This window comes from Petromyzon marinus, chromosome 3, assembly GCF_048934315.1.
Source record: "Petromyzon marinus isolate PM22_M1 ecotype Great Lakes invasive population chromosome 3, UKy_Petmar_22M1.pri1.0, whole genome shotgun sequence".
Taxonomy (NCBI): domain Eukaryota; kingdom Metazoa; phylum Chordata; class Hyperoartia; order Petromyzontiformes; family Petromyzontidae; genus Petromyzon; species Petromyzon marinus.
The window spans coordinates 4,519,312-4,539,024 of NC_133669.1; the positions used below are offsets into that span (position 1 = coordinate 4,519,312).

General features: G+C 47.0%; 1 protein-coding gene across 1 annotated transcript; it reads right to left on the reverse strand.

Moving 5' to 3' along the window:
- Nucleotides 1–752: 752 nt before the first annotated feature.
- On the reverse strand, nucleotides 753–15,590 carry CSRP2 (cysteine and glycine rich protein 2). The gene is made up of 7 exons (XM_032971290.2): nucleotides 15,284–15,590; nucleotides 12,851–12,990; nucleotides 7,146–7,274; nucleotides 6,261–6,429; nucleotides 5,627–5,768; nucleotides 3,956–4,049; nucleotides 753–3,172 (listed from the first exon to the last, which is right to left on the reverse strand). Exons 3-7 carry the CDS (start codon nucleotides 7,255–7,257, stop codon nucleotides 3,096–3,098), a joined length of 594 nt encoding a protein of 197 aa, XP_032827181.1. The 5' UTR covers nucleotides 7,258–7,274; nucleotides 12,851–12,990; nucleotides 15,284–15,590; the 3' UTR covers nucleotides 753–3,095.
- Between the last annotated feature and the right edge of the window lie 4,123 nt (nucleotides 15,591–19,713).

Sequence of the window (19,713 nt, forward strand, 5' to 3'; positions counted from 1 at the left end):
TCTACCGTTACAATGACTCATGTATGCACGTGCACATTCCGTTTGCAAATCCAATGCCGAGGGCCTCCCCACACACACCGTGCAGGTGGAGTGAGTTTTATTTAACCATACTTCACCTAACTGGTCATTACGGGTTGGTGATTGGGAAAAACACAGTCCAGAAAATCAATGGATTTTACTTGCACTGCCCTCTACTGCCCAAAAACGCCGATTACACATGTTTTTGTAGTCATCAATCCATGCATTTTCTAGGGTCAGGACTGATTCGCTTGAGGCGACGGGATGATGGATTTCAGAACGTTTATGAATCTGTTAATTCATAGCTCCACCTGCAAAATGATTAGTTGCCTCTACCACTGGCAAAGTGGATATTAATGGTTAATATAGCTTTGGGGGATATCGTCCATCCATGATCAATGAACATGTTTTTCTTGTTCATGTTTTTGTTTTTTGTTGCGGTTGCATCCGATTCAAGAGCCGAATGGCTCACAGGGCTATACCAAATAAATGAAACTGAAATCCACTGCTGGATGAAGGCCTCCCCAAGCCATTAGCCATGCCTCAGTTCAGAAATGCAGCAATCCATCCAGATGCGGCACATGGTTCCATCTTTCTCTCTCCCAATGGCAGCGGCAGCCTCCGATTACGAACACACCACCAGTGTATGGAAATATGATTATAGTCACGCGTTACTCCAGAAGCCTACCTAACCCTTTACAGCCACGCGTCTACACAGATTGCCAACACACACGTTTGGTGCAAGGTTTTAATGAAAGTGAAAATGCTCGGACGACAACGGCACATCATCCCGTTTCATCGCGCAACAGACGTACATGATGCAAAACTAGTGTATTTGCGGTAGAGATCTAACTAATGAACTTAAGATTACTTTTTGCTACAGATGTCGACATTGTCTGTACGGTAGTCTTTTAAGGGGCTCATAATGGGCAGTGTCGGAGTACTAACCAGTCACGAAACTCATCACTTCGCCAGCTTACGCTCTCGGAATAAATTGCGTGCTGAAGCTCAGAATTCAAATGTAGGGTTTCAATCGGTGCCAATCAGGTCAATGCCCTATGGCCAGCGTCCCCAAAAGCCACCGAGTCGCATCAACCACGGCGCTTCAGAACAAGGGCGACTGCTGTTCGAGACATGCTTAGGAACAAGTAAACTACTCTACAGATTTTTCATGGAATATTAAAGGTCCTTCAGCTCATCTGGCCGCAACCCCCAGAAATTGTACAGTTCGACATTCAACAGCAATGTGGAAACAACTCGTGGAATGTAAACGATCCTTCGAGATAAAAAAAAATCAAAATGGAACAAAGGAAAGCGCTATGTATTCGTTGTCTCACATTGGCCAAACTTGCAAGTAAGTAGATGCAGCATCTTTTTGTTTTACAAATCACCCGCAAAGTTATGAAATAATATACGTATATTTATCGATTACCGACACTGAACTTTACTTGGTACTTTATTATAGTTGAAAATATATATTTGAAAGTGTTTCCCTACAGTAACATACATGGGGGGGTGGGATTCGAATCTTCATGTACGATTCTGATACAGTGGTGGAAATTACACGTTATTGTGGCTGGGGGCAAGTCTATCTACAGCAGTCTCAGAAAATGCATGCTATGTTAGTATCTTCATAATCATCAGCAGCCATGATCAATCAACTGTTGGATGAAGGCCTCCCCAAGCCATCCTGCAAAGTAACGATCGTAATGCTTAAGCATAGTATAAAACAAAACATATTGAATGTTATAACGCTATATTATAATGGATGTATTTTGATTTTTGCTTTCAATTTAAAATCGACTGTTATAATTATTTCAGGATTGCGCAACCGAAGCTTTGACAAATATTGTTTACCCATGCTGGACTCACGCAATGCTGCACCACTTCAGAAGTCGTAAGCTAACAATCTACAGACACACCAACATGTGCCAGTGTACGATCATCACCACAGCATAACACGTGAATCGCATGCATATGGTGAGCGTGATAGCCAGAGAACATTGTCTCCCCAACTCATCAAGAAGCAGCAAGTCATGGGCAAGCCTGCGGTCAGTTAAATTTATGAGGCCGTGAGAATGTGGTTCTGGGTTGCCAGGTTGCTGTGGAGGGGGGGTCTCGTGAGCTGTTTTCTAACTCGGTGCGCCGTCCTAATAAACCTGCTCTTGTTGAAATATGAAAGGCTGTTATGGTTCGTGGGATCCAACATGTTAGGAGCACTTAAGGGATGTTTTGAAAGATTTAGTCGGATGTTGTTGGGATTTTGCAAGTTATTGAATGCAATTAAAATTAAGCAAAGGTAAAGTTGCAGACCTGAAATCGCTTGTTCATGCCACAGTTGGCAGAAAGGCCTCCACTGCTTGCTCTCTAGGGAGTTCCACTCGAAGGTGTTTGGCCTACTCGTCCATGTTGACCAGACATCTTGGAAGAGGTGGGAGTGCCCACTGAATATACAAAAAACTATTTCATTATTCAGGAAAACCTCAATTCAGCGTGAAGGCACTTTTTTCCCAACACCGTTGTTTGTCCCGATTTCTCAACACAAGCAAATAAGAGTTATTCTAAAAGCTCTATATTCAGATTGGTCAGCAACCTACTAGCTCCACTGCCCTTTTAATAACCACCTTCACAACGGAGCAATTTAGGAGTCTCAAACACACTTATCCACCTCGCCTGTGTGATTATCTCTGGATTGCATGTGTACACGTGCAAGCAGTAGATAATCTCACAGGTTGCTCTGGGGCCTAAGAGGCTTTTGTCGGGTTATTTAAAATCATTAAGACAGTTTGAGGAGCCCCATAGGTGAAGTTATGGGCCCCAATAATACACGTTGTATTCGTTGTACTTCTCCGAGTGCCGGTGTGTCAATTTGCACTCCCCCAACATACGCGGACACGCGTGGAGGAATGCGGGACGTCGCTGCCGACGACGAGGTGGGGACGAAGGGGAGTGGCGAAAGAAGGGCCTGGTGCCAGCCCTCGCCCACCGCTGGCTTTGTTTCCGGAGAGATGGCGGGAACGGCGGCTCCTGCGTCCGCGAGAAACGGGGGGGGGTGGGGGGGGGGGGTCGCCCACGCGTCACTGCGCGTGGGCCAACGCTCCCGCTCCTTGTCCGAAGCCAAAGCCTTTGGGGCCAAAGTTCTTGGCGTAGCACGCTGTGGGGAGGCGGTGGGAGAAAGGGCGGGGAGCAAAGTGGAGCGGGTGGGTTGGGATGACGAGACGGGGGGGGAATAGCCGACGAAAATAAAAATAGTCGTAGCTGTGCTTCGTTTTTTTTTAAAGATTCACACTACTTTCGTCAATCCACAGCTGGATGAGATCCTCCCCGTGCTCTTCAGGTTACGGGGGCTGTTTGACCGCACTTCATAATGCTGATCAGTGCGGTTTGAAGGCAAGGAACATAGATGTGGGAGTATAAGTTATTTGAGTACTGCACTCTGCTGACCACAGCGTAGACCCACAGCCTATTACATCCAATTGTGCACGTGGTGCTCCATCCGAGCACTATCCAAGCGCAAACCTGCTTAGCTTGGTCAGAGGCTTATATAAACTTTAATGGTAAATTTTTCCAAATCTCCTTTATTTTGTTATTATACTATGTTTTAATATCGAACGAGACTGATCAGGTAAATTGGTCAAAGGTTCAACATTACACAGAATAACCCAACTCGAGATCACAGCTTGTCATCCCTCGCATACGGCCTCTGTTTAACAACCGTGACTTGAGAGAAAAAATATTCTTGCCGTGCAGGTTGGAACTTCATGCACACCGTGACTGCTACGTGGCCCATCGAGAGATGGCGAAGAGTCAACCAGTCCCCGAGCGGAATTTGCAATCACAAGCTTTCCCATTTTGAAGATGACTTGCGTCTAAGGACAATGCCACCTGGCAAGATACGATGGCATAGGGCCTCGTGGGCAGCGAACGCCGTGCTTACCCTTGCAGTAAATCTCGCCGTCCTTGTCCGTCACCGTCGTGGACTCGAGCCCCTTGCCACACTTGGCGCATCGAAAGCACTGCTTGTGCCACGGCTGGGGGAACACAGAGAATCGGAATCTTAATTTATACTGGAGGAATCCGATGAGCTATAAAGCTTTCTTTCACAGATGTCTAGTCGAGGCGGGGCGGCTCGGAAAGTTACAGCAACAAACAAAACAAAAACACAATAGGAGTGCAAAACATAGGAAAGGTAAGCAAATCACTACAAATAAAATATTTTTATTTTACCAGGTAAAGGCCACTGAGCTTTCAGCTTCTTTTTCAGAAGCAACCTGGCCACAAATGATAGTTCAATGAAGTGGCTTATAATGTTGACATTTATAGTGGCCAAGTAATCTAAAAACGCATTATTTTTTGGCGGTTCAACCTGGATAAGTGGTGACCTGGTGTGGCCCACTTGTGTGGCCTCTTTCCCTCCATCAGCTCCGCCTACTTTTGCCATAGCCAAGCCCACTCAACTGCTAGCCCCGCCCACTACCAAGGTAGCTCCGCCCACTGCCCACATAGCTCCACGCACTGGTAAGGTAGCCCCACCCACTGCTCAGGTAGCTCCACTTTTAAGTCCCTGCATGATGAGTCAAGCACGATGCTGGAAGAAAAAAAATCATCAGGTTTTTGCGTTTGCAAATGCTTCGCGATACTGAAACCAGACAGTGTCGGCCAAACCGGGTCGTTTGGTTGATTTAGCCAAGGTGCGTGGGGGAAGGGGGGGGCGTGGAGGAGAACCAACGGAAGGGCGGGAAGTGGAGTCATTGGGTTTGTGAGAGAGGAAGGGATGGGGGTTAATGCTTTTGCAAGGCTTTTCCTTCCCCCTCCTGGTGAGACTCAAAACCTCATTTGTTTTTTTCCCTCTTCCAAAACCTTGTTTGGTTATATCCTCATACTCGTTGCTGGGAGATGAACGCTTACAGAGTCACGAGTTTACAATTGCTGATGACTGAAGGATGTAGAATAATTGGGTCATAGGAGCCGGCGTCCGTTTCTACCTATTCTGTCAGTCAGCAGTGTCCTCCCTATGTTTATTTGTTCACATCAGGGTGAGAGCCCACTGGGACAAGTTTATATATTTTTTTGAAGAGCTTTTGTGCTTTTTGTGGAAAGTTTGTTGTCCTTCCCAGCACCTCTGATTACCACGGTTCGCTACGTATGGTGCGAAAGAAGTTCAACATACAAACATACATCATTTAGCAAGGAAGATTCGACGTGCAACGCTTGTATGATAAAACAAAAAATCTTTGCAGGAAAAAAAAGTGCTGTCCTCGGAGATAAACTATGCCAAAATAAGCGATGAATAAAAATGCATTATTTGCATGTGTGTGCGTGTCCAGTCCATTGGTGAGAAGGGCCGAGATCGTCACCGCACTTCTGCACTTGAGAACCCAGTTGAATCACGGGGGCGGTCGGAGCCCACGTTTTAACCCGCGGCGTCTCGGCGACGTCGGCTCGGTGTCTCTCACATGAAGGGGGAGTGGGCGGGGGGGGCGTCTCGAGCCCTCCCGAGAGCACAGCGAGCCACCGCTTCGCACAGCTTCCTCCCGTGGACAAAATGTACGCGGTGCCATCGAGCGTACGCAACGTCATCGAGCGGCGCAAGGAAAAGGACACGAACCTTCCCGCCCCCGATGACGCGCTCGGCCGCGTACACGGACTTGTCGCAGCGCGAGCACTTCTCGGCTCCGCCGAACTTCCCCGCCGCCTTGGAGGCTCCGGACTCCCCACCGCCGCCTCCCCAGCCGCCGGGCCGCGCCGAGCTGCGAGGAGCGAGGGGATTGAACCGCGCCGGTTAGCGGTGATCCGCCAGGGGAGAGGGGCCAAACAACCGCTGCGTAATCAAAACTCCTCAAAACACCGCCACTTTTTTGGCCAACACGAATTGGGATTTAGCCGGTTTAGAGCCACCGATTTGACAAAACCTTGCAAAATCTGCTTAAATGGTTTCTCAAAATATGGCCCATCACAACCCATGTTAAAAGGCGGTGTATTCGTTTTACGTTTCACGTTTCGGTCCAAACCATTGCGCCAAATGGATGCATAATCATCCCTAAATGGCGAATGCCATCCCAGCGTTTTCACGCTCACATGAGCACCGGGTTCTGCTCATCTCCACTGGCTGCCCCAGCTCGCGGCGCATCACGCGGGTGGCACGCTACGTGCCATCATGGGTGCTCGCTAACAGCACTTGCCCGAACAGTCTGTTGAGGCTATTTCGGGGGATCTTTGTCTCCCGTGCGTGCATCGCTCACTCGTCGGGCTTGATGCCGAGGTGCTCGCCCGAGTCCATGCTGAGCGTCCCCGCGCCCTGCCCGTAGCCGTAGCCTTTGGGGCCATGCTTCTTGGCATAGCAGGACTTGCAGAAGATCTCCGAGCCATGCGACGCCACCGTCGTGCTGTCCAGGTTCTTGCGGCAAACCTCTGCGTGATGGGGATGGGGGAGGTCGGTGGGAGGGGGGGGGAGTAGCTCATGTTGCGCATCACAATCCTCTGCAATTGGCACTCCAAGCCGGATGAGTGAATTTAACCACCTCGATTTAATGTTCAACCCCTCTCTCTCTCTCTCTCTACCCATCCTTTGCCTATGCCGCAACTCTGATTATCACGGTTGGCTGCGTACGGTGAGAAAGAAGTTCAACATACATACATACACATGCCAGATAACAAAGGAGTACGTGACCCAAATCCCATGGACTGTGAGTAGGATGGTGATGACATCCAACTGTGTGAAAAGCTGTGATCAGGTGAGCACTAACATGACCGTGTCATCTTTGCACTGTTTCCAAAAGCTACACAGCTACACCACATAACTGGTGATGGTGGTGGTTATGATGATAGTGATGGTGGTGCCAATGATGATGATGGTTGTGGCAGCTGTGGTTGTGATGATGATAGCAGTACTGGAAATAATAACGATGGTGGTGGTGATGACAGTGGTAATTATGATGGTGGTGGCAGTGGTAATTATGACGGTGATGTTTCTGGTGATGACGATGATGATGGCGGCGGCGATGAAGATGATAGCGATGCTGGCGGTGATGACGATATTGGCAGCAGTTGTGATTATGAAAGTAATGGTGGTGGTAAAGATGATGATGGTGGTTTTGACCGAGCGCGCGTGAATGATCGTTACTTACGGCACAGAAAGCAGGACTTGTGGAAGCTGCCCCCCGCGCACTGCACCTCCTCCGCGTGGTACACGCGCTGGTTGCACACGCCACACGCAGCGCCACCACCCCACTGCGACATTGCGGACACCTGGGACTCTACGCAAAGACAAAGATCCCCCATATAGCCTTAACAGACTGTTGGGGCAAGTGCCGTGGGTGAGCAGCACCTATGAAGACCAGCACAGCACACGAGGGGGTGGGTGGCTAGCACCACGCCCGGCCGCCTTTGTCTCCCTAGTGGCGATGTTTACACACCGCACCAGGTCCTCATTTGAGGCCGAGTCTACCCAGGGGAGGCCCAGGACCGGTCCAGATATTCGCCACTGGTATTGGCTGTGAGCGGGAATCGAACTCGGTACAATGGGTTCGTAGCACAACACGCCAACCACTGCATTACCGCACACGCACACACACACAGAGATCCTCCGTTCATCCGATGGGTGTTTTCATGGGGACTGTGTGTTATCATGGTGTGGTCTGGGACTGTTTGTTTTAGTTGTTGTTTTTCTGCCTTACCCAAGCATGCATTTCGTGTTCAAAAATCGTCAGGAATGTATGTACTTATGCAAGTTGTACTTATACTGTATCCTTTATTTATACAGGGTGTTTAAAAAAAATGGACCCGATTTGAAATCGCTATATCTCTGCAACCACGAACCGCCCATGAATGGAACTCTTACCACTTGAAAAGGCGGGGCATAAAGAGGGCAGGGCATAGAGTTTAAAATGATTACCGTGAGATGCTTCTCCCAGCGCACAAACAGCCCCTAGCCTCAGTCATTCGCAAGACGGTGACCCCGCAACACAAGGCGTTTTGCGTTCTGCAGTTCAGCAAGACTGAATCCGTAATTGCGGTGCAGCGTGCGTTTCAACGTCGTTTTGGCATTGATCCGCCAATGTCAAAGAGCATGGTGGCATAAAAGACCGTGGTGTTTTGTGCCACCATTCGCGACTAATCTGGATGACCTCAAAAACAGAATCATGGCAGCGGTGACTTCAGTGGAAGAAGACACTTTGAGAGGCGTTTGGGACGAGTTCAACTATCGTCTCGATGTTGTCCGTACAGCAGGTGGAGGGCACGTAGAGCGTTTACAAAATGGTTAGTAAAACTTGATAACTCATTAAACCGTTTGTAACTTTGTGTGTAATTGTAACATGTTGCCATGGTGAAATATACTGCTTTGAAATTGGGTCCATCTTTTTTAAACACCCTGTATTTAGTGACTACATTTTTTCTCTTTTGCATTTCTATCGGTTTTTTTTGTATTTGTTGTTGTAACTTTCTGGCCGGCCCCTACTGGACATCTGTGAACAGAGCTTCATAGCCCATCAGATTCATCCAGTCTAAATGAAGATGCTGATTCTAATATAAGTGATTGCATATTCAGGCCAGCAAGCTCCACTCACTATTGGGGAATTAAGGCTGTGAATTAAAATCCTTTTTTGGGGGGAGTGTGTCTCACTTTTCGACAGACTGGGCACTGCCATAGGAATGTGTAGTTTTCACAACTAACTCAGGGCTGCTCCCACAATGGATAAGCAAAACTGTCCAGCGCCTGTTATCGCTTTCTTGACTCAAGAGCACACGAGGGATTCGAGTGGTTGACATCACACTCGCTCACCTATTGCTTCCTACATACGTTCTACATGTATGTTGAACTTCTTTCGCACCGTATGTAGCCAACCGCAACCATCGGAGGTGCAGGGGAAAGAACAACACACTAAATGCAAAAAAACAGTTTTAAAGAAATGGGCGTACACCACACCAGGTGCTCATTTATGGCCGGAGTTAGCCTGATGGTTTATGCTCCTTGATGAGATAAGCAAGGTATTGTGGTTCATTTGTGGCAAACACTTCGTGTGTGTAACGAGTGCGACCTTACAGACCACCCACTTTACTGACCCACACCGACCAGCAGGGTTAAGCGGAAGGTAAACGATGCCTGCGACCGACACTGTGTGGGGAGGCCTTTGTCCAGCAGTCGATTGAAGCATGGTTGTACATTCGTGCATGCATAGGTAGCGTGGCCAGAGGTTTTGGAAGGAGTCACAACTTATTTCGGCTGCCTCAGAATCTCCTCCCAATTCCATCGAGCTGTTGAGACATGGGTGTCTAGACATGGTGATGTGGCTGAAGGTGTCTTCCGCCCATTTTCATGGGATTTAGTTCACAGGAAGACAAAGTCTTAAATTATTGGCAAGGGTTCCGATTTTCTTCCGACTGCCACAGACACAAATTTCGTAGCCAGCTATCGGTGCCAGGCCACGTGATGAGGTGCTTACCATCCGGAACTGTCACTCGCCGAGCGGTTTAACGCCTCATCGTTATTTGTGCCGAATATTCGTCAAGACAAGGTTTGTATTGAAACATTGACGTGAATGCTGCAACATTACAACCACTCTGGGTTTCATCTTCGATTGGAAGTTGAAACCTCGTCGTTTTCGACAACTCTGTGCAACAGAAAACAGTTTTAACTACGGTGTTAAAACAATGTCCACGGTGTGGAATTTTGCGGTTGCGCGTCATGGCTGGATTTGCCAATGTTGCAACGGACCAGGCCCACACGTCATTCTCAATCCGTCAAGGTGTAGTTATCAAAATCTTGGCAATAAAGTTGAACACGAGCAGCGGATCGCTGGCACAAATCAATTCCTGACGCCCGAACACAGACGCCAATTCCCGCGATGTCCGGGTCGAATGTGGCAGGTGGCAACCCGAGGTGTTTGGCTGTCCGATGATGGGTCTTCGGGTGGTGCTGCACCTCGTTATGGATTATGTCTGACCAAGCCCTGCACTGATCCGTTGTCATTGGTTATCAATAAAGTTTGTCGATAAATTGACATTTCGCCAGAAGGGGTCCTCGGGAAATTACATCACGACGTTAAGTACTGTACTGTACTTCTTCTAAGTGCACTTTCATCGGTCCAGAAGGGGTCCTCGGGAAATTACATCACGACGTTAAGTACTGTACTGTACTTCTTCTAAGTGCACTTTCATCGGTCTCTTACACAACACGAGGACGTTTCTTCATGCCATGTAACAGTTGCTATATCATATACATGCATGTTGAATCTTCTTTCGCGCTGTACATTGCCAAACGTGCTAAATCGGAGGTGTCGCATGTCAAACCAAAAATATGTAGTCCTCAGAGCTGGAATGTGTTGAACTAAAGTGCAATTTAGTTATCAGGCTGCACAGCAATGCATAATGAGTTTGTGTACGATGTTGCTTTTGTGTTGAACGGGGTCCTGTCGTTTATATGACGTGCTCTTGCCAATAATAACTGGCAGCATTTGTTTAACAAGCATGCCTGCTGATGAGATCTAGAACGTCGAAACCGGTCCAGAGTTTGCTTGCTTAAATAAATGCCGCTGGATAACATTGCTCTGGAAAGCCTAGAGGCTGATGGACTAAATATTTATTTTACTTACATGTGGAGGTACAAAATTAATTTCTTATATATGGTTTTCACATGTATGGTGTGGTCATTGGTCACTGGGCTGAAATCATAAATTTGCTACTTAACTTGTGGCTGGAGCCCAAGGTATAAAGCCAAATCTCAAATGTTGGCTCACTGTTCCGACATAGCTATTACGAGACTCCAGAGAGACTGAGTCAACTCTGTCAACCATTCCTTACAAAAAAAAGCTTGTGATGTATTTTTTCCATTAAAATTTTCCTAACTTCTTCTGTGACTCAACGTCGTTTGTACCCATGTGTTTAACCACAAGATGAAATAAGACAAATATCCCCCCGATAGCCTCAACAGACTGTTGGGGCAAGTGCTGTTAGCGAGCACCTATTAATGCCGGAATGGCACACGAGGTTGGGTTGGTGACCAACACCACGCCCCCGGCCGCCTTTGTCTCCCCAGTGGCGATGTTTACACACCGCACCGGGTCCTCATTTGAGGCTGAGTCTTTCTCTTCAAGTTACAAGTTGAAATATTAATTATTATTAATCACACTCCAAAAATCTATTACATTCATTCATGAGCACTTGTTCTTTCAAAAAAAATTAACAACTTAAAACTGTTTTTCAGGAAGTTCCTGTTTTGGATCTGAGACCATTACCTTATTAAGTATTTGTGCAGCCTTCAGGAAACTGTCTTTTCGAGAAAGAAAAAAAAACCACTCACGATTTACGCCTCACAGTGGGCCCGCACGAAACCTACTTGCTGTGCATCCTTCTGCGCGCACTTACAGCCCAACAGGTCGGAGGTTTGCTACACAACATCCCGCAATGGGTACCCGTCTCTCTGCGGCCCACCAACCCTAACTCCGTGTCCCCAGACGACGGACATGCATCGCAGCCACAATGCCACCACGCCAACAACGGCCCCATTGTAAATACGTTTACAATGAGAGTCTATTCCTAAGCCCAACATCAATTGTCTCTTTCAACTGTAAAAAAAGATATAATTATTGATATATTTACGCATTTAAAAAAGACAGATCCAGCTTAACTTGTAGACACGCATTGAGACAAAGGTCGTGGTGTGGGATGGTTTGTCTCGGAAAAAAAGCATTCCATTGAATGTCAAACGAACCCAACACGATCGTCAATTACACTGTGGGTGGACGCATGTGTAGTGTTTGTGGAAGATGTGTGCCTATATGTGTGATGGATTGTTTGGTGTGTGTGTGTGAACGTGTGTTCGTGGTTGTTTCGTGTCCAAATCTGGCTGTCGCCTGATGAAGTTAGTTGTAATTACTGGCGAAACGTCGTACTCTGTAAATGCTGTGGCTTGGCTCTCCAACACACCGGTGTGCTGTACTGGTGACGAATTGGCCACGTTCTGTTGACGTGACAACCCTTACTAGTCGGCTGTGTCGGGTGGTGGCGGGTTTAACGACACTTTTATATATTTACGCGATCTAACCCAAAATAAACCCCTCTATTACGTCCAGAGTTGGTTTTAGTGTCTGTGTGTTGTATATTATGGGGGTGTGAATTCGTGGTGAGATTCTGCACGGTTGCTGTGTGTGTGTGTTTGCGTGGTACTTGTAGATTGTGCGTCTAAAGTTTTGGTTGTTATCCGCGAGTGTGCCGTGCCGGCCTTTCAAACAGCACCTGCCCCAAAAGTGGGTCGAGACTATACGGCTGATCTTTATATTTGCTCCGTGTTGAGCGAGCACGGTTTGACGTCGTTGTTGTGTTGTTTCGCGTGCACGCGTGCGTGTGTGTGTGGTGAATGGGGCGTATAAAAACAACACACGCATTGTATGTTGAACTTCTATCGCACCGCGCACGTAGATGTGCTGGGAGGGGGGGTGGACAACAAACAGAACACGGGCGAGTTGACTGAATGCACGAAGCCGACAATTTCCGTAGCTTATTTTTGTGTGTGTGTGTGAATTCAAAGTCTCCTCTTCGCCACAGCGACGCGGGATTTGGACATTGCCTTGCACAACGCGCGTGTGTGTGTGTACAGTGCGCATGCACAGGGTGATTAAAAAATGTTAACGCTCATCACTATCGCTTTTAAATGCTAAAAGAACGGATAACACACTGCAACGTGTTAACAAATGTAACGTTAATAGCTTCAAAAACGTCAGATGTGACATTAATATTGAGGACGGCGGCGGCGCGGCGGCGTCGTTACACTCCTCCGATGGCAAGTGTTGTGCCGGGCGATGTCGCACACCAGGGCACAGCAAGCAACACTTACCTGACTGCCGAGGGGTGACGAGGACGTGTGTCCCCTGTCTGTGACACGAGAAGTGGGGGGGGTGGGAGACGATGCCGAACCACTGGAGTCGTCTGCTGCCCGTGTCGGGAGGGGTGGTGGCGAGTGGTCGGTCTGGACGCCTCGGGGAGTCGGTTTATATCGGGGGAGGATGAGGAGGAGCGGGAGGAGGAGGGGGAGGAGGATGGAGCGGTGGTACCGGAATGAGCGTCGCGTAAAGGCAGGGGAGGGACTTCCAACAGCGCACGCGGACTGACAAAGCACTGCCGTGCAGTGATAAAGACAACGATCCCCCCCCTCTCCCTCTTCCCGTAATAGCCTTCAATAGGCAATTGGGGCAAGTGCTGTTTGCGAGCGCCTATGAGAGAGGGGTGGGTGGCCAGCACCACGCCCGGCCGTCTTTGTCTCCCGAGTAACGATGTTTACGCACGGCTGAGTTGACCTAAGGAGGACTGGTTCTGGCCGTGAACGGGAATCAAACTCGGGTGTCTACAGGGTTCATAACGCGGTGCGCTAACCACTGCGCCACCGCTCCCCACACAAAGACAAACACACAGTGACATACAGTGGCACCCACGTAGTGACCAAAAGCCCAAGACACACACACACAGACACACCACAATGGCACACACATACACACTGATATATACACAATGATCTACGAGGATATACACACACACTGACACGTGGATATATACACACACTCACACTTACATACATACACACACTCTAAGTGCAACAATTCTCCAAACGAGATTATCTCATCCCCATGCATACACACGCGCACGCACACGCGCGTACACAAATGTGACATGCAGACGCGCAGACACACCTACACTCGTGATGCAACGATGGTCGCATGCCAGAAGCGATGATCTCATCGTGATCATCTTCACGAAGACAACATATCTCTCCCTGGCACGCCTGCAACTCTGTTGGTTAGCGAGCAAGTACAAAAGTTGCTGAGCCGCCCCTCCTGGACAAACGTGAAAAAAAAAAGAGCTTCACGGCTCATCGGATTTTTTCCAAGTCTAAATAAAGATGCTGATTCTGGTTCGGAAGACGAAGGTGCCCATTGGCTGGTACCGCCTGTGACAGACTGTATGGGGCAAGTGCTGTTTGCGAGCACCTGTTAAGGGCTGGCACACGGCCTCCGCAGTGCTGATGTTTACACAAAGACAAATATCCCCCATTATAGCCTTAACAGGCTGTTAAGGGGCATACGCTGCTAGCGAGCACCTATAAAAGGTCAACACAATCTTCATAGATCCCACGCACACATGCAGAGTTCAGACGTGGATGCATATACATGCATGTAAAACACGTAATACGGTAACGATGTCAGTCTTATATTGCGTCATTCACGACAATTGCATCTCACAACGCTGCACAAATAATAATTAGATGCATAATTGGTAGCAAATGTTAAGTAAATGTTGCCGTCAGAAAATTAAAATGAATGAAACAAATCGATAAATGGTCTAAAAACAAAAGGAATAAACTAAATATATCACAGAGAGGCATACAGACAGACATATACATACACAGGCATAGACACAACACATACAGGGTGTCCCATAAGTCTGGAATCATAGGGAAAAATAGCTCATTCATAATTCCCTGGTCATGGGATCGGGCGTCGAAGGCCTGTGTAATAGCCAGCGAGAAGCTCTGATCTCACACCCCTAGATTTTTATATCTCTGGGGTCACCTGAAGGCGCTGGGTCAACGCAGAGAAAATTCAGTGTTAAACATTTGCAGCAGCGCATTATTGACGGACGTAACACCGATACCCCTGATACCATTTACCGTGTGCTTGCTGACTGGGTATCTCGTCTGGAGTTGTGGATCAGGAACAATGGTGGACACATTGAGCATGTTCTGTGAGTAAAGCCGTTATTGTTGTCTTTATTGTATTATTTTTTCCTATGATTCCAGACTTATGGGACACCCGATACAGTAAATACACAGGCATAATACGTAAATACACACATATATACATATGTACACATATACAAAGATAAACAACCCCATATGGAATTTTACAGACTGTTAGGACAAGTGCTGTTAGTGAGCACCTGTGAAGGCCGGCACGGCACACGAGGGGGTGGGTGGTCACCACCACGCCCGGCCGCCTTTGTCTCCCCAGTGGCGATGTTTACAACACACCTCACCAGTCACTCGTTTGAGGATGAGTCGACCTAGGTGGAGTCCCATGACGGGTTCAAATAATCGTCACTGGTGTTGGCCGTGAGCGGGAATCGAACTTGGATAATGCAACGCGCGAACCACCGCACCACCACTCCCCACTATACACATGCGACAGAGATGCATGGGTACATACTTACAGACATACACAACAATCAAAGAGACAACCCACTAACAGTTCTCTTGGGTCTGAGTAGACATACAGACCAGTTTCTGAAGGTGTCTCTTGGAGAGTAAAGAGTCTGTTCTCTGACGTGGTCTTCAGATCTGTGGCTCCGAACCCGTGGAGTCCCGGGGACCGCGTGGGTCCCCAAGTCCGTGGGAAAAGGTCCGCGGAATTTATGCGGGTAACTACGATTCAGAGGACTGTAGTTTTATTTGAGAAAATACATTAATTGGGTTGCATGATGATCCGTGGAAATATTTGAGGGTTGACGGTGAGTGATCCGCAAGTCCAGAGAGGATGGGAAACGGCGCACTAAGCAATGACGAAGAGAGCGATGTCTGATGCGGTCACTCGACAATTCCAGACCAGTCTTTTATGGTGTCTCTAGACACTGAACAAACCGGTCTCGAGGTACAGTGAGTGAAAAAAAATATTTGATTCCCTGCTGATTTGTACGTTTTCCCACTGACAAAGAAATGATCAGTCTATAATTTTAATAGTAGGTTTATTTGAACAGTGAGAGACAGAATAACAACAACAAAAATCCAGAAAAACGCATGTCAAAAATGTTATAAATTGATTTGCATTTTTAAGAGTGTGCTCCTAATCTCAGCTCGTTACCTGTATAAAAGACACCTGGGAGCCAGAAATCTTTCTGATTGAGAGGGGGTCAAATACTTATTTCCCTCATTAAAATGCAAATCAATTTATAACATTTTTGACATGCGTTTTTCTGGATTTTGTTGTTATTCTGTCTCTCACTGTTCAAATAAACCCACCATTAAAATTATACACTTATAATTTCTTTGTCAGTGGGCAAACGTACAAAATCAGCAGGGGATCAAATACTTTTTTCCCTCACTGTATATAGATTGACAGAATGGTCTCGAGTATCAGCAATGAAGGCAACAATCTGAGAGCCAGGTAGGCATGTATCTACGCTCATGATGCGTGCAATAAATCATGCGCATTAGAACCGATTACTGGATTTTCGAGGCGTACATATTTCGCGTGCTAAGCTCATAAAAACCCACCGCCACTTCGATGTTTTGTTACGTGACCACGGTAATCAAACCATATAACGGGTTTTTGTTGTTGTTGTTAAAAATCGCATTGCAATCGGAACATCGTGACACTTAATCGAACCGTTAACGGGAGGGGGTGGGTGGGGTCAAGCTGCTGAATGCCAAATAGGTATGGTCAGGTTAGGAGCACAGAGTGGGTGTGAGGAAAGCGGTTGTTTCTGGCGCTGACGACGACGACGCTGAGACGTGACGCGCATTCTTGCCGAACAGCAGCCCCAAAATCGGAAAGGAATTCAGTCCGAAAGACACCCCTCCCATGCCCGCTCCCCACCCCACACCCATCCTTCGCACGCCCCAGTTTCTCCAGACGCGACCTTCCCTTATTAGGGCAGCGAGCCTAGCGAGCGACGCTCAAGGAGGAGAGTGTTTACGTTGGTGTCGCGAGAAGGCGGGGGTGTGTGTGTGTGCGTGCGCGCGTGTGTTTTAACGCACGGGGCGTCGCTTGAGTTCGATTCCAGGTCACGGTGGCTGTTGGCAGTTGGGGAGTTTTTATCGCAACCTGTGTTGGTCCTCCGCTCGGTCGACTCAGCCTTGGTGCGAGGTGTACAGACGTTGGCACTTGGGGAGACATTTGGTGGCCCGGGTGTGGTCCTGGTCACACCTCCTCTTCTCTCGTACGGCTGATGTAGATGCAGAGCAATCAGGTGGTCAAGCCAGACAACGGCATCAGAAGTAGCGGAGTGTATCGCTGCGACATCTCCGTATTTGTGGATCGGGAATTGCGTTGTACGGTCTGTTCTGAACGATCACAGTCGCAAACTGGAAAGTTTTTTAAAAATTTCCATTTGTCCATCAGGTATCCGCATCTGCAGCCACGGTTTGTGCAGATGCTGTTTCGGGTGGACCATGAGTTTCGTGGAAGATCAAACCCAGGGTTCACACCAACACTCCCGTTATGCTATATGCAAGTCTTAACGAGTGCTCAATAACAAGCACTTGCCACAAGAGCCTGTATGTCTACACAGGGAGATCTTTATCTTTGTGTGTCAAGGGATAGGTGGCACAGTGGTTATAGCAGGGAGATTTGTTTTTGATCACGTGGGTTCTGTTCCATCACCGAGTTTTAGGAATACATTATTGATAATAACTCCTTATTTTTCACTCGGTGTTCTCTAAATATATAAAATGTTAAAGAGGCTACTACGGTAGTTGTTGAAAGCCACGTGCTGTGTTTTACTTGGTATTGTTTCATTCGGGCATTGTTTTATCCTGGGTAATCCTGGCTCTCACCTGTTCATACATCAATTATTGAAAACGTTGTTCATACATCAATTATTGAAAACGCCGCATGCGTTATTTAGCCCGCGGTCTTGAGTTTGTGATGTTTTAAATGACGTGTAGTTTAAATTTTTCATCCACTGAATTGACCTTCCTTTTTTTTACTCAAATAAATGACATTCAGTTCAGCAAAATAGGGGGAAAACTGGAACCACAATCTGAGACTCGTCTCATCCTCCCGTGAGCCGATTCTGCCCTAAATTAGTACTTGGGGCAGTATTCAATTAGCGGCAATTTATATACATATATGGCAACTGGTAGACATATAAGACAACTGATGGCTGTGCAGTATGTATGTGGAACTTCTTTCGCACCGTACGTAGCTAACCGTGCTAATCGGAGGTTGTTGCTAAATGTATTTGGTAATTAGAAAGGTTGCGAATTCCAATCCGGGTTGGGGCGTCTACTAAACCAATTATTCCATGGAAGTTGATTAAAGCAAAGGTGTAGCATTTCGTGGGAATTTAGCAGTGGTTGTCCCATGGTCCTTGCCATAGGAATGTGGAATTTCCATTCCTGGTTCAGAGCCTCCAACAGATATCAGTGCATGGGAGGTAAACGGGGACACGCGTGACTATGGGTTTCAGTGTGATCTCATAGCTACCACCAACGCAGACACTATAAACATTCATTGTGCCGGGTGGGATTCAGACTGAATATCTAAACAGTCATAGGTTAATGAAAGATCTCAGCAAGAAGATGAATCTCCAACCATAGTGCTTTTATCTCGAGACGTTCTGAGAGCCCCTCGTGTGCATCGTTGAGACTTCCAGAGCAGCTCGCTCAACTTGTCCGGAGATTAAATTAGCACGGGTGGAAAATCATCTTGTTGGTGAGATCTTTGCTTACCAAATAATCGTTTAGATAATACATACACACACTGTACACAATGTTTTGCTGTTGTGATATTTTAAAGGTGCCTTGACGCTTCATACAGACACCAGTTCTGCTAAACATTTACAAAAAAAACTCTCGTTTTAAATATTTACTGGGAACGTCAAACATCGGCATTGCCATATGAACCTTATGGCGGGACCCCGGGGTCCCATAAGCCCCCGGCTCTCGCATAAACAATATATAATAACGTGGCTTTGGCTCTCCGATTTCACATTAACAGGTTGAATTTCTCACGCCAACGTGGCCACCTCCAGACGCTGACCTCTACGTCGCAGTGGCTCTCCGATCTTACATTAACACGCTAATCTCTCACATTAACATAACTAGCCCCGCCCACTTCGTTTATCACCCTAGGACAGACATGGGTAAAGTACGGCCCCGGGCCGTATACGGCCCGTTGGGCTTTTTAGTCCGGCCCGCTGAACTTGTCCAAATATTATTATTATTAAATTAAATTTTACCTTTCTCCTGTAATGCCCCCATTTCTCCATTAGATGGCGCACTTTGACCGGGAGTTACGACATGTTTTTGTACTGTTCATGTTCGTGCAATTTGCTAAATTGCCTTGCAAATAAATGCTTTGTTACCAGTTAAAGGCCAAATCCTTTCATGTAATGATTTTTACATGTCATTTATATTAGTTCACACAAACACTCCATCCATCTGTTCCTGGCCCGGCCCCTCTGTCAAATTTTAGAACCCATTGTGGCCCGCGAGTCAAAAAATGTGCCCACCCCTGCCCTAGGACTACACCCTGTAAAAACAGTCTGCATGACGATCGCTTGTGTTGTGATCGAAACGTCGTAGTTTTTTGTTAATTTTATATTTATTATTTTTTAATATAAATTTGTACCTATCTACGTGACTTTACCGAAAGACCCAAAGAATATTAATTCCTACAGTCACGAAAGCTTTAAGTCAAGATTTGTAACCATAAACTTTGCTCTTTTTCACCAATGGGTTTGAAGGATGGTGGCAAGTGTTGTCTTGTTAATGCCTTTAAAACTGAAAACTACTTACCTGCAGTACCTCTATTTAAATACATTGTCGAAAAAAATATTTACACCCCTCTGTCTATCATCGTGTTTCTCAGTGTGAATTTGTGAACACACTTTGTAAACGGTACACAAAATAGTACGCGTTTTCAATGCGCTGTTCATATTGTAACAAGCGTTTATTCCAATGTTATCCGCATTGATACGAGCGGTATG